The 15,398-nt window shown below is 39.8% G+C and overlaps 2 protein-coding genes and 1 long non-coding RNA gene across 3 annotated transcripts in view; 2 read left to right on the forward strand and 1 right to left on the reverse strand.

The window, feature by feature from the left end:
* Positions 1–1,015, forward strand: part of ercc2 (excision repair cross-complementation group 2) — an 18,711-nt gene extending 17,696 nt beyond the window's left edge. Inside the window, exon 23 of the mRNA XM_061681963.1 lies at positions 93–1,015. Within this exon, the coding sequence (XP_061537947.1) occupies positions 93–185 (93 nt within the window). The 3' untranslated portion in view covers positions 186–1,015. The remainder of the gene's footprint in view (positions 1–92) is intronic.
* A 1,672-nt stretch (positions 1,016–2,687) lies between these two features.
* Positions 2,688–13,010, reverse strand: klc3 (kinesin light chain 3). The gene is given in 14 exon segments (XM_061681996.1): positions 2,688–3,698; positions 3,777–3,846; positions 7,063–7,240; positions 7,804–7,903; positions 7,965–8,138; positions 8,248–8,349; positions 8,419–8,506; positions 8,676–8,785; positions 8,787–8,911; positions 8,985–9,060; positions 9,592–9,759; positions 9,832–9,897; positions 10,052–10,298; positions 12,802–13,010. Coding segments are annotated over 13 exon segments (1,557 nt in total). The 5' UTR covers positions 10,271–10,298; positions 12,802–13,010; the 3' UTR covers positions 2,688–3,617.
* Positions 3,718–9,163, forward strand: LOC133405214 (uncharacterized). Its single transcript, XR_009768917.1, has 3 exons — positions 3,718–3,826; positions 8,421–8,475; positions 8,663–9,163. It is a non-coding gene; the product is annotated as an uncharacterized LOC133405214 (long non-coding RNA).
* Positions 13,011–15,398: the final 2,388 nt, after the last annotated feature.

The raw sequence follows: 15,398 nt of genomic DNA on the forward strand, positions 1-15,398 counted from the left end.
GCAGACAAAATAAGCGTAATTTTTTTTTTTTAGATCCACTCAAGACTCGATGTCGCTAACCATTCTGTGCACTGTCGCCCCCTGCTGCACAGGAGGACCAGCTGGGTTTGTCTCTGCTGACACTGGAGCAGCTGCAGTCAGAGGACATGTTGAAGAAGATCGCTCAGATGGCTCATCAGAGCTGAAAGCGCTCCCGATTGACTAATAAGTCATCATGTTAAGTAAGGTAAAGCAGTGACAATACTTGAATGGACATTTTTCTACTCGTACTATACTTTTCACGTATATCTTTTCATTTTGTCCATTTTTATTACATTCGGGTCAGTATCACTACAAACTGCCTTTGGTGTCCTCATCAGAATCACTGTTATCATGAAAATGTAGCAGAAGAGTAGCCAAGCATTAGTACCATTATGTGATTTGATAAAACAAATAATTTTGATCATGTATATATTATTTTCATAGTCATAGTCAACATTTTGTTTGTCCCTGAAATTGCTGTCCACCCTCTAATTATGGGGTAGGCAACCCTCTTGATGTTTTCAGTGACATCTCCACCAGCATTTTGTCTTCAATGAAGGCTGAGACAGTGGACACTTGCAGCGTAAATATTTACACTTGTGTAATTCATTCATTCATTTCCGTACCGCTTATCCTCACTCTGGTCACGGGTGTGCTGGAGCCTATCCCAGCTGACTCTGGGTGAGAGGTGGAGTGCACCCTGAACTGGTCGCCAGCCAATCGCAGGATAGATGTAATTCTCATCATGTCATGTGTAGTTTGGATGTTGTCAAGCTTAACATTTCCACTGTCATAGTGAAATATCGATGTGAAAACATTTCAGAAATTTGAAATATAAATGTTAAACAGTACAGTCAGCTTGCCAACTGAATCATATTAAGTGAAGGGCCACCATGTGCTCATTAAAGGCCAAAAATGTCCACTGTCAGCAAGATCATATATTTTGTTTGCATTGTCCTCAGCATCTAATAAATACAATAAATACCAAGTTCAATGGAAAGTCTTTTTTTTTTTTTTGTATTTATTTCTTTGGGTGATAAGGGGAAGTCTTATTGACAAACAACATTCGTCTTTAGCAGTCCATTTAGGTTTGTTTCTTCCTAATTACAGCATTTCTGCAAATAGTGGCCATGGACTTATTTACTCAGTTATAAGCGGATGTGTACAAACGTGTTTTACAATGCACAGGTGCTTCTCAATAAATTTGAATATGTTGGAAAACTATTTTAGTAGCTCAACTCAAAAAGTGAAACGTATTCACTGAACAGCGGAATGTTTTTATTTATTTCTTAAAAATGTACAGTCAAGAACATTATTTTTATTATTAAAACAAGGAAGGAATTGGCCAACTAAAAGGTATTTACCAATGTGTTTTCACAACTATTGAAACCAAGTTTAAGATATTCTAGTTTTTTGTTTTTTTTTAGATGCACCTGCATGTCGAGTTTAAAACAAAATTAACTGGATCATTATGGTGTAAGAACTGAGACAAACAGAGCGGCACAACTCCTGTTTTGGTTACCAACAGAGTTCAAATGGTTCTGCAGTTAAGTACTTAATGATGTACGCATGGGAAATGGGAGGTGTTAAATACCGCAATTTCTCGTGTATAATATGCACCCGTGTATAATACGCACCCCAAAAGTTGACTACAAAATTCTGGAAAACCCTTCTACACATTTATAATGCATTTTTACAATGCATGGTTTTGCTTCTACCCATATGATCAAAACATGAAGTATTATTTGTATTTTGTTAGTTTTTTTTCAAATAATTATTCTGAAGTTAAGCACTTTATTTGAACACGTAATACTTTTTTTTATTTACTTGCTCTTATTTTGAAATTCACAGCCCTACTTTTATTTAGTAAATGAGAAAACACACAATTGTACTCATGTATGATTACCCAGGCAGAATTTATAAGGTGGGTACAAAAAAACATGAAGGACCAGGGGAAACACACTTAATTTTATTATATTTGGATTCAAATTAAACGGTCAAGCATTATCAATAAAGAAAACATAACCATAAAGAAATTTATGATGGTTTTTGTTCAGTCATCAGTCATATTTAAAAATAAATAAAATAAAAAATATTTCACAAATTCTGCCAGGGTATGTAACCTTATGAGCACAACTGTACATATATGCAGTCATACGTACCTGTCATATTGCAATGAAAGTGTAGGCTACACCTTTTTTATAACCACTAGGTGGCAGTGGCATATTGGAATGAAAGTGTACAGCTTTTTCATAACCACTAGATGGCGGCATACATTTATAAATGTGAAAGTTTTTTTCCATTTCCACCTATATCTATGTATAATGCGCACTATTGACAATTTTTTGGCAGGGGAAATGCGCATTACACACGAGAAATTACAGTAGTTGTTTTAAGTGGATGATACACCCGATGACTGGGGCACGGCCTGAAATATTTGTCGAGAATGGATGATGTAACCGTCGAGTAATTGGGGCACGGAATATATTAAAGAGATGTTCACCAATAGAGGGAATAATTGCTGATAACTGGGTTATGCAACAATTTTTATATGAAAATCACCATCATTAAACATTAGCCATTTTGTGAAATGAAACCAAAAGAACTCCACAATCTCAAACTTGTTTACCTTTATTTATATTTCCCATCAAGTTATTCCAAAAAAAAAAAACATTCATTTGGACTAGAATGAGCATCTATAGAATATTATGCAACACGTTTCTATGTCGACCAATTTGACATTTTCCACCTCAGCAAAATCTACAATCAAGATTGTAAAAAAGCCAAAATGAGTGAAAACTAAAGTTTTCTATTACAGTAGAAAGATAATTGTTCATATATAAATATATAGTTTAAAAACCTGCTGCATCACAACTTTTATCATGTCAAAATATGAAATGGTCTTTGGAGTTCCACCTCCAATGCAGTTGACATTACATATTTCATTTTAGGGTTAGTTTCTGCAGTTTAAAATGTGCAAGAAGCTTCTAAGAGATAAAGTCAGTCCCAACAGTAATGTGCGAAAAACACCACTGTTCCATGTAAACAAACCATGTAGGAGATAAGTGATGAAAATACATTTTCATTCAAAGGCAAAAACACAGACGTAATCACCGGAATGTACAACTCTTATTCTAGAAATGTCTGATACATTAAGTTCATACTGAGGCGGAGGTTGGTAATAAATTAAGGAAATAACATTATCTGGAATGTGACTTTGTCAAAAAGTCTCAAAAATGATCCCCGAAGACAGTGTAATATGCATGCCAGGCCACTAGGTAGCAACGCAGAAACATACACACTTGCTTTTATCCGCCTTTTAAAAAGCGTTAGTTTTTATGTGGAAGCACAAATGGTCTTAAAAACTTTTATGTAGTCTGCCATTGTTTTTGTACTTTGTTGGCTAATTTTCATATGTTTGTCTTTCGAGGCTTTAAAATGACGTTGACTTGTAAACAAACAGCCAAAAAGACAATTTTTTTTAAATCATAAAAATAGCCCTCAGTATAGCCCCTTTCACACATCAGCGCTCTAACAGAAGACAAGAATCCTGTCCGTGTAAAAGGGTCTTAAAAATATGAGTGTGTACGTGGTGGTTAACTGGTCCCGAGTGATCCTCGTCTGTTTAGGCTCTGTGTACTGGAGCTGAGTCCTCGGTGGTCCATCAGACAGCATGACTGAGCCACAAAACCAAAACACAAAATGCCGTCAAAGCGTGTGTCAACAACTTCCTGTTTGGAACGGCATTTGCTCACCTGGCTGCTGTCCTGACTTTCGCCGCTGCCACCGACGTTGAGCACATTCAGTGAGTTGGCTCTTTTCATCCTACAAACGAAGTCACTTGTTCAGTGTCAGTTTTGCTACATCCAATACTGCTGACTATTCTTACTGCCTTTTGCTCACATTCACATTATGAGGTCTATTTTCCTCACTCGTGCAAATCCGGCACAGCGCGTGGGCGGGTTGGAACGGGTTGTCGTGATCTCGCAGACGCGTGCGGCCAGCGTATTTAACAAAAGAGGCTGTCTACACCGGTGGGCATAAACACAGCAGACTTTATTCGCCGCCAATCAAAGCGGCTTAAATCATTCATTCCCTTTAAGTGAGGCGCAATGACGGCCTCGCATGCATGGAAAGAGCGATCCGTGCGTGACCGGAGCATTATGTCACGTGGCAAAAGGTAAAATACAGGACGAGCTGGTGATAACTGCGGGCTACTGAAATATGTCAGCGGACCTCATGAATCTAACCTCACCGTGCATGTGCCCCCCGCCCCCTCTCCCATCGCTCAGTGTTGGCCAGTGGGTTGATTTAATAAAAAAAAAAAAAAAAAGAGCTAATAATGATGTGATCAATTCACTGCTTTCTACAATGAATCAGAGGGTTTGACATTTATGTTCACATTTATGAATGAAACGCTTCTGATCCAGCCCACATGCCCACAGAACTTGCATGTGTCCACACACTCTGCGAGGAGGCGGGTTAGACCCGGCTTGGGTACTTTTGTGTACTCGTGTACTTTTACCCAGCAGAATTAAAATGGGATGTCTGCGCTGGTGTGGGCGTCACCACAGCCGGCTTCACTCCTCTCCAATCGAAGCGGGTCACGGCGTACTCTTTGAAAGTGGCGCAAACAGTCTCACATGGTGATGTCATATATGTGGAAGAGGACTCACCGTCCCGTGGGTGACTGGAGCATTGAACGTTAGCGATATACCCTTATTAAATACAGAAAGAGCTGGTGAAAAATCGCTGGCGACTTAAATGAGCCCGCGGACCTCATTGATCTATATCCCCTTAAATGATCATTTGTTTCCCGCCCCATTGACCCGCCCATCTTTTAAGGGATCCATGGACACAATATTCGTTTTATTTATTTATTTATACTTCATACAGTTGTAGCGGACATGCTTCCCGCAAGCTGAGGTGTCACAGTGACTGCCCCACGACTTGATAAATTGCTTTCTTCCAAGCGGCCCTGCTGTGAGACTATCACAAGAAGACGCCCACTGGACCCTAAAGTAATTAGCAGGTCCCCTCGAAATCTTGGTTTACAGTCATCAAAGAGTCCATTTCTTCGTTTGAACTGTCAGCAGCCAAAAGGGACAGAGCGACAAACGTGTACGCAAGGTGTGTGAGAGTACTGCAACCCGTGAACTTCTATTTAGTTGTTTGTTAACCAAAGATAAATGTCTGTTTTGATATTTCACGAACTCTGCAGAAATATGTATGCCCAATACATATGTATATCCAAATGTATGCCTTGATGTCTGTGTCAGTGTGTCAACTCTACCGGTTCAGCTGCAAGACTTTGAGAACTGTTTGTCCTGATTTGAAACCCCAAGCAGCATGAAATGCTATTGAACCACAAGCAGTTGATTTGCCAAGATTAAAGTTTAAACAGTCATTGTATATGCTTGACCTATGAGTAAAGAGTACAAAGTTGGGAGTATTTTATAATAATATATGATTTTAAACCCATTTTATGGGTCAAAATTGTAGACTAGATTCAAGATGATGGCTGTGGTCTTGTCTGGTCCTCGGTCCTCTTTGACAAGTCCCCGGGGTATTTAAACCCACGCTCTCTTGTTTCTTCGCTCTTGCTATGGGCCACCCCCCTTCCCTTTTGTTCGGCCAATGCGAATGCCGGGATGAGAACAGATTCGGCTTCCCAGCCTCTACGTGGGCCACCGCGAGGCCATCAGAGAAGCTGCTACTAAAAGTACCAGGTACGCTTCCAGCCAAGCGTGATCGCTCTGAAATTGCAAGCAAGTCCCTGAAAAATGCAGGAATAGAAACGGTCGCAACCTCCCACAGAACGCGTGAAGAACTACGACTTTCCCTTTTCCCGCCTGTTTTTGTTTTATTTTTGTGCATCTTTTTCGTCCACTAAACATACCTCCTCGCTTCCTGAGACATGCGCAGAAAGACTATTCCCAAAGACCAGCTGATCTATCTTTGTGAGTAACACAACAGTGTTTGCCAGACTGTACAATATTAGTGCCTACTAATTTCGGGGAAATTAGTAGCTTCACACAAAATCCCAATTTTGACGTCTCTCTCTTGTCCGGACTGGACGCATTAAATGCTCACGTTTTCAACTTTAGTCCAACACACTATGTTCTATTTCCCTTTTCGTACGCATATTTTCTTTCACCATTATTCGTGTTTCCTTGTTGTAGTTAGCCTCTTTGTCTTTCCCTATAGAACCCTCATAGATTTAATTAAATATTCTATAAAATTCCACTCTTGGTTGGGTTTTGAGTTTAAGTAAGCCTCTGTCATCTAGAACATGTATCTCATAAAATGTAGCAACCTTTCGATTACGAGAATGATAAAAGGTTTGTCGGCGCGTTCTTCTAATTTTGGTTTTTTACACATATAAAAAGTGACGTGGTGCCCCTTTACGAGACAAATTAGACGTTAAATTTTGACGTTAAAACGTAAATCGGACTAACCCGGAAGTGAACGCAGGCGTTTACCTTCCTTCATATCTTTTTTCCAAATTAATTACATTTTTATCCAAACCAATACATGCTACACAGTGCTTCTGACTACTCTTGCTGCTCTTGATTATATTAATCTCTAGTAGTAGTATTTATTCATGTCCAGTTAATAACAAGGGACCCTAGGATGCTTCACACTATTTCCTTAGTTTAGTTTTGCTCTGTGACACGGTATATGTGCCCAGCGATTGGCTGGCGAGCAGTTCAGTGTGTACCCCGCCTCTCGCCCGAAGATAGCTGGGATAGGCTCCAGCACGCCCGCAACCTTTGTGAGGATAAAGCGGTACAGAAAATGGATGGATGGATGGATGCATAGTTTTGCTCCATAGAATACTGCTGACTATTCTTGTTGCCTTTTCTTCACATTCACATTATCACACAGTATGTAATATATAGGCATATATATAGTATTTAATAATAACGGAACTTTCCAAGGAACTAAGGGCACTTAACAGTATTTATTTGTTAATTTTTGCCACATACAATACTACTGACTATCGTTGCTGCCTATGTGTACGGACAAGGGTTACTTTACCCAGCATTCCTCGGGGCGGCGTCCTCCACGTCGACGCCCTTGAGCTTGCGCACCAGCTTCTCGCTGCTTCGCCGTATGGACTCTCGCAGTTTGGTGAAGGAGCCGCTTCGCCTCAGCGGGCCATCCTGTTGCCCTGATTGGTCGCTGCCGCAGCCCGACCAGCTGGGCTGGGCGTCGCCTGGGAGGATAGACCAGGGTACACAAATATATATACACAAATATTTTTTTAAAAGATTATATATACATATATTAAGACACCAACATTACCAAAATGTAATGCAATTACATGGAAAATACACAAAGACAATAATCCAATATATTAGATAAGAAATACAAAAATATTAGATGAAAAATATACTATTGGAAATTGAAAAAAGTACTACAAAAAATATACAAAAAACAAAATAAGATTATTAGACCAAATGTACAAAACTATTACATGAAAATTACAACATAAAAAATATAAAATTGTTATTTAAAAAAAAAAAAAAAAGAAAAAACAAAGAAATATATATATAGGAAAATCAAAAATATTTTCAAATGAAATAATATTTTTAAATAAAAGAATACAAAATATAAAACAACATTTTGGAAAATAATACAAAATTATGACCCCAACCATATTTTGTTTCTACCAAACTGATTATATATGACTTAAAAAAGTCTTTTTTTTATTGTTAGTTCCATGAAGGTTCCATGTTTTGCCTACTGTCACAGTAACGTCAGATGGTTTCCGCTTACCTTCCACTGATCCGAACTCCTTCTGGTGCGCTCTGGTGAGAATCTCTTTGTACAGCGCTTCTGCTTGGCGGTACTTGCCCTGTTTGAGGTAACAGGAAGCCTAACAAGAAGAAGAGGACGGTGAGGGGGAGCAGTCGTACATCACTTGCGGGTCAGCTCACCAGGTTGTTTTTGGTCTTGGCCACGTTGGCGTCGTCGGGTCCCAGCTTACTCTGGTATATCTGCAGCGCTCGCTCGTAGTAGCGCTCCACCTCTTGGTACTTGCCCTGGTTCTGGCACAGCAGCGCCAAGTTGTTCAGCTGCTTGGCCACGTCGGGGTGCTCCGTGCCCAGCACCTGAAAAAAAATTGCGGGAGGAATGGCCGGTGCCATTAATGGATGACTTCATACATTAAGTCCAGTTTTTTTGTCAAGACAATTTTTTTCGTATATACTTTTCTCTCACCTTCTCTCGGATCTGTAGCGCTCGCTTGCACAGTGGCTCGGCCTCTGTGTATTTGCCTCGCTTCCCATAAAGCACCGCCAGGTTGTTGAGGGTGGCCGCCACCTACACGCACACACACACGCGCGTGTGTCAAAAGTTGTTACATGATGTGTATGTTTGTGTCCACCTTACAGCCGGGTGGTCCACTCCCAGTGTTTTCTCCCTGATGGCCAACGCGTCATTCAGCAGGTTGGCAGCTTCTTTGTATTTGTTTTGGTCTCTAAATATACAAAAAAGATATGTAAAAATAAACAAAAACACTTTTAAAAACACATTTAATTTGAAGCAGAAAAAGTGCTTCTGACAAGTAGGTAAAATGAATTTGGACGGCATTCAAATGACGTGTGGTGTAAAAGCGGATGTTGTTTTGCCATAGTAACCGGCCTCACCTGTACACCAGCGCCAGAATGTTCAACATGGTGGCCACGTCAGGGTGGGTGTGGCCCGACGACTTCTCCAAGTCTTCCAAGGCCTGCTTACAGAGGGGCACGGCGACCTCAGTATCGTCCCTGCGAAGCATATTGGATGACGAGGTTGTGGAGCGTCCGAAGGCGAGCGGGAATCTCGTAGCCACCTTGCTGGGCCGCCGCTGCCGCGCTGCTGTGGTGGTGCTGCGACGTTGACACTGACACACACAACACACACATAAATTCAATTCATTTACATTATTCTGTTTATTCTGCGTGTGCGCGTTTTACTTTGTGACGACTCCTCGTCCTCGGCAGGAAAAAGGTAATCCAGGGACTCTTTGTTGGAAGATGTGCTCTTGTCATCCTAGAAATATTAGATATTAGTAATCATTGACCTGATCACCTACCCTAGAGCAACCTGCACTGCATTTCAGATATCCATTTGCGGATAAGGTAAAGGAGCGTGTGTGGTCAAAATAAATTGTTTTATTTATCTGCTTTAATACATGATTAATGTGATAATGTTTCGTGATTAATCATGAGTTAACACTTAACTGACAGCCCTGTAGATATATATATTTATGTATTTATTTATTAGGGGAGAAAATACAAAAATAAAACAAATGTATTGTAAGAGAACTTTCATATCAAAAATGAAAAATTATTCAAATGGAGAAAAAAAAAGAAAAATTTGATGAAAAATGAAATATAAAAATAGACAAGAAATATAGAATGTGTCTGATTTTGCAGTGCACAACGGAGAGGAGAAGTTACTTAATACATTAATCATACTTTTCAACAGGCACACCAACCATCTCAAACGTGATGCCAGTTCATCAGTAAACGGTCGCATCCCCAGCAGAAACTGGAGTGAACGTTAAGTGGGGTGTCTCACCGGCGGCGGTGCCTCCTCCTGGTCGTACTTGCGCATGGAGGCCATGAACTGCAGATGCCGGTTGTGTTCCTCCAGCGTGACCACGTCCTGCTCTCGCTCCTGCAGGCGCTGCTGGGCGCCCGCCAGCTCATCGCGTAGCCACTGGTTCTCCTGACAGAGGCGGCGCACCTAAAACGGGCAGAAAACAAATGGGACGAAGCTCGTCCTCCGCTTCCGCGCAGCCGCCCTCTCCGGTCTCACCTGAGCTCGCAGCTTCTGCTTCTCGGCCTCTAGAGAACTCAAATGAGCCGACAGCGCCATCATCACCTGAACACAGAACATAAAAACTGAGTACCAGAAGGTGCCATATTTTCCTTCTCTCTTTTCTCGCAAAATGTCCCCTTTTAAACCATGTACTTGTCTGAACTCGGTCATAGTTTTCCTTTGTTCTAGTTTTTTCGGTTTTTGTGTAGGACTCTACCTGCGCTTCACTGAGACCCAGCTCAATCCTTTCCAGCGACTGTCGTATTATGCCGCTCTTTTCGAGCTCCACGCTTCCGCCGCCGCCCTCCACCGCTCTTTCGGGGCTCTGGGCCGCCCCCTGCAGGCTCTCCAGCAAGCTGCGGTTCTCTCCTCGGAGCGCCTCCAGCCCGGCGATCACCTGCTGCGTGCTGCAAAGGATCTCCTCCGCCGACAACATGGCTGCACCGTCAGGTCTTCCTCGTGCACTAAAAAAAGAAAACAGATGCTTTAGAATAAGTCCGCACACAATCACATCAAAACAAAATTTGTTTTTAAATGTAACTATTTTATGGCCCCTTAAAAAAAAATATTATTGTCATTGTTGAGCTGTACTATTAGTACTAGGTGGTAAACTAAACATGCTGTCTAAATGTTATTGGATCGTCTAACAAAAAAGTTCTGTATTGTTACACATGATTGGAGATTAAAAAAAACTTGACATAATTATTATGTTTTGACATAATTTGTCCAAAGTCCAGCCATTTGCAGCCTGTAGCACATTTTTTAACTGCTCCCCGCATGTTCCAATAATCAAAACATGACCAATATTAAATGGTTACAAGAAAGAGTTCAAATGTTGAAAGGTTACAAGATACCACACTATTTTTTTTTTTTTAAAGTTGAATGCTACAAAAGATGACACTTTTTAAAATAAAAATAATAAAACAGAAATGCTACAAGATGTCATTTTTCAGTTTACGTTTTAATCAACAATTTGAATGTTGCAAGACATCAATTCTGTTTTATTTATAAATGTAAAATTGACTTATAGTCTTTATTATTTTAAAATGAAAAAATTAACTTGGAAAATATATTGTTGTACACGCTATCACACTATTGTATGTAAAAATGTTGATACTTATGAATGAATTATAAATTATTAATAAATTACGATGTATTCCACAATTTTGTTCAGATTAACTTTTAAATACTTTTGCTATGAGAAAAAAAAAAAAAAAGAAAAATATGTAAAAATAAAGTTGGCTGTTACATGACAACATACTATGTTACAGAGGTGTGGACTCGAGTCAGAGTCATGAATTTGATGACTTTAGACTCGACTTGACAATCTGTTAAAAGACTTGCAACTCGACCTGGACTTGAACAGCAAGGACTCGTGACGTCATTTGTACTTGAAACCATTCACTTGAAAAGACTTGCTACTCTAATCAAAGCACAAAGAAACCAACACTTTGTAGCTTCCGCTTTTTATAACTATATGTGCATTGATTTCATAGAATAACTGAAAACGGGCGGCACGGTGGACGACTGGTTAGAGCGTCTGCCTCACAGTTCTGAGGACCGGGGTTCAATCCCCGGCCCCGCCTGTGTGGAGTTTGCATGTTCTCCCCGTGCCTGTGTGGGTTTTCTCCGGGCTCTCCGGTTTCCTCCCACATCCCAAAAACATGCATGGTAGGTTGGTTGAAGACTCTAAATTGCCCATAGGTGCGAATGTGAGTGTGAATGGTAGTTTGTTTGTATGTGCCCTGCGATTGGCTGGCAACCAGTTCAGGGTGTACCCCGCCTCCTGCCCGATGATAGCTGGGATAGGCTCCAGCACTCCTGCGACCCTTGTGAGGAGAAGCGGCTCAGAAAATGGATGGATGGATGGATAACTGAAAACGTACTCTCAATCGGTTTCGAAGGGGCAATGAACTCAGCCCGCCTTGACGATTGGCTTTGAAGGTGCCAACATTTTTAAATGATAGTTTTCTTATAAAGGTTCAATGCACTTGTTTATCAAATTTGTTTTGATAAATAAAATATTTCAAAATATATTATATAATACTGCATATATTAATATTAATTAAATATATTTTTAATTTGTTGCTAAAATGACTCGAAAGGACTCGAAACTCAAACTGTAGGACTTGGGACTTGACTTGGGACTTGAGGGCAAAGACTTGAGACTTACTTGTGAGTTGCAAAGCAATGACTTGGTGCCACCTCTGCTATTTTATAAAGATTTGTTTAAAAAGTAAAAAAATTATAATAATTATTATATTTTTCTATTTTGAAAAATCAATGTCGTTAAAAAAACGATAAAAACTGAAAATTGAGAAAGTTGACTGTTACGAGTGATCATCTTTTTATTTTGAAGAATGTTATTAATACATTATTTCTTAGATGGAAAAAACGTTGAATCTTGCAAGATATCACACTATTTTATTATGAAAAAATGTAAAAGTTACAGGACAACATGTTATTTTTTAAAGATAATTTTCAAAAAGTAAAATAATATCACACCATGTGTTTAAAAATAGGCAATGTTGGTGATGATTTTTTTTTTTTAATGTTTTTATAAAGACTACTGAAAAAAAATACTTTTTTATTTAAAATTTGAATTGCAAAAATGATATCACACTAATGCGAGTCACTAAACCGATAACTACATTGAAGTGCTCAGCATATATTGACTTGCCTGATGTTTTATGTGAGTATTTCATTTTCATAAACAAGCTGGATGGATGGATTTGAAAGGGTTCTTCTCTTACGATCTTCCATTCAAGCCGCATGCAAACAGGCCCGCAGGCAAAAATTATCATTCACATACAAATTGGACACTTTGAGTGGCTTATTGGGCAAACGAAGTGAAGTGTGCAACAGAATACGCAACATAAGTGAACGTTTGTGGGCTCGAAGCAGAAGTAAACAAACACAAAGACGCAGGATCATTTCCACTCCCACTAAAAGTTATTTTTAGCTTACCTGCTAAATCCACAGTCCGCCGAGATCTCGTCTGCTTTGTGCCCTTCGAGCGGGTGCTCTTTTCACATGAATGTCAATATAATTTATGATTCGTGGGACATTTTCGCCCAGTTGATGTGATATTGAGAAGCTTGCAGGTACGAAAAAGTAATAAAAGTGCAAATGATCCACCTGCCGCCTCCTCGACTCGCTGTCATCGCACTGACACTCGTAGCATCCGTGCTAACAGCAGCCGGCACCGACTTCCGCTTAGAAATACGACTTCAAAAAGTAAAAGTTATAATAGCACGTCTTAACACACACACACACACACACACACACACACACACACACACAAATAAGACCGTAATGGAACGTTTTTTTGTTTTTTAATAGCTTTATAAACGTAAATAATACTTTAAAAGGATGTGTCATACATATAATATTAAATGAACCTGAGAAATGACCAATATATATTCAGCGGATTGTCTTATTCTGGAGGCAAAAGCCACCGACTTCCTGTAATTCTTCTGTTTCTTTGTGACATGACACGGCCTGGGAGTTTACCTGATCCCATTTTTTCCCAGCATCCACCGCGGCAAAACGACGTCACCTGGATGCTGTTGTCGTCGAGTATCAGAATTGTCAGAAAAATATGATGAAATGTTGACTTCCTGACTGCTTTTCTGCGGTCCTGTACACTACTAGATGACACTATTGCGCTTTATGTTGCCGTAAGATAAAAGATAACCGAAACAAAAAGCAAACAAAAGCTTTCTTAGGAATAGGTATCGAAGGAAAACTTACATGGTGCTCCAATTTCAGATAAACTTGAAATGCCTTGAAAATCCATTTTAAATGATATCAAAATTATTAATATATAGTGAGTAATAAGGAAATGACAAGCTTTTTAATATAATAATAATAATAATATAATATTTTAACATTTTGTTGAAACTGTTCTCCCCATGCCATTCTCTTGGTACTCCGGCTTCCTCCCACATTGTGAAAATATGCAAATTGTCCATATCCTTAAATGTGAGTAAATGGTTGTTCGTCTCTATATGCCCTTGAATTGACCGGTGACCCGGCCTTTTGTCCAAAGTCTGCTGGGATAATAGGCTCTGGCACACACGTGACTCTAGGAAAAGCAGTATAGAAAACAGATGAATGCATATTATTTATATATTTAAAAAAATACATTTAATGAATTGATTCTAATATAACAAGGAAGATTTAAATTACATAATTAGATAAAAGCCATTCGACATCTCCAAAAATAATACTCAATTCTGTTTATTGTATTGCTTACTTTTATCGCAGTTAATTTTAAACAACTTACATTAAAATAAAATTTTAAATAGTTAAAAATGATAATTATTTGTTACTTTAAAAAAAGAAAGGAATTATATAGAAATATTAACTTAAAATGGCGGCACGGTGGACGACTGGTTAGAGCGTCAGCCTCACAGTTCTGAGAACCCGGGTTCAATCCCCGGTCCCGCCTGTGTGGAGTTTGCATGTTCTCCCCGTGCGTGCGTGGGTTTTCTCCGGGCACTCCGGTTTCCGCCCACATCCCCAAAACATGCATGGTAGGTTGGTTGAAGACTCTAAATTGCCCGTAGGTGCAAATGTGAGTGTGAATGGTTGTTTGTTTGTATGTGCCCTGCGATTGGCTGGCAACCAGTTCAGTTCCTGCCCGATGACAGCTGGGATAGGCTCCAGCACGCCCGCGACCTGAGTGAGGAGAAGCGGCTCAGAAAATGGATGGATGGATGGATTAACTTAAAATATAATCATTCAAATAATTCATTCCATGTATTATATATGTTTCTTTTAAAACAATTAAGTTGAATAAAGGGAAAAAAATGTTACGCTACATATTTGAATTCCCCGTGGCCTCCTATACTTAACATTGGTACGATTGAGTTACACTTCAATCAAATCAAACAGTTTTTTCTGAGTATTACACATGCAGCTGTGTTTCTGTGTCTTTTTATCATAGTGAGATTCATTGAGGTGGGTAGGGGCTTTGAATAAATTATTATTGTTACTTACGCCCATTTGGTGAGGGCCTTAAATCCACTGAAGAATGTGAGCAGATTGTTGTTAAAGTCACATTGAATAGCAAAGCATTATATGTGTGTGTGTGCGTGTGTGTATGTTACACGACCGCTGACCGACAACTCAGCTGTGAGGTCACTTGAACTGCTAGAGTTTGTGCAGAGTGGTCGATTTGACGACTCCACAACGACATTTAAAGCTTGATGTTGACTAGTCGCTAATCACGCGTTTTTGGCTTGAGGAGGAGGCAGAGCCGCTTCCAGCAACATACTGTATTGAATGCACCGAATGAAACGAGTCCGTCCTCTCAATTGATTTCAATTGTCTTCTGTGTCTGAATGCGAAGCTTTGGTCAGTGAGGGAGAACCAGGGAAGGGGAAGAAAGTCAGGCGAGAGCAGGATTTTGAACAACTTTCTGGCCTACACTATCAAAGTGGAAGGAGAGGTGGACGAAGAAGTCAGTGACTACCGTATTTGCGAGCACAGCAAATTCCTACCATGCAGAACCCGCTGCTGTTCTGGGCCCAGAACGACAACAGGCTTCCCCTTTTGGC

This window comes from Phycodurus eques, chromosome 7 (assembly GCF_024500275.1).
Source record: "Phycodurus eques isolate BA_2022a chromosome 7, UOR_Pequ_1.1, whole genome shotgun sequence".
Classification (NCBI taxonomy): domain Eukaryota; kingdom Metazoa; phylum Chordata; class Actinopteri; order Syngnathiformes; family Syngnathidae; genus Phycodurus; species Phycodurus eques.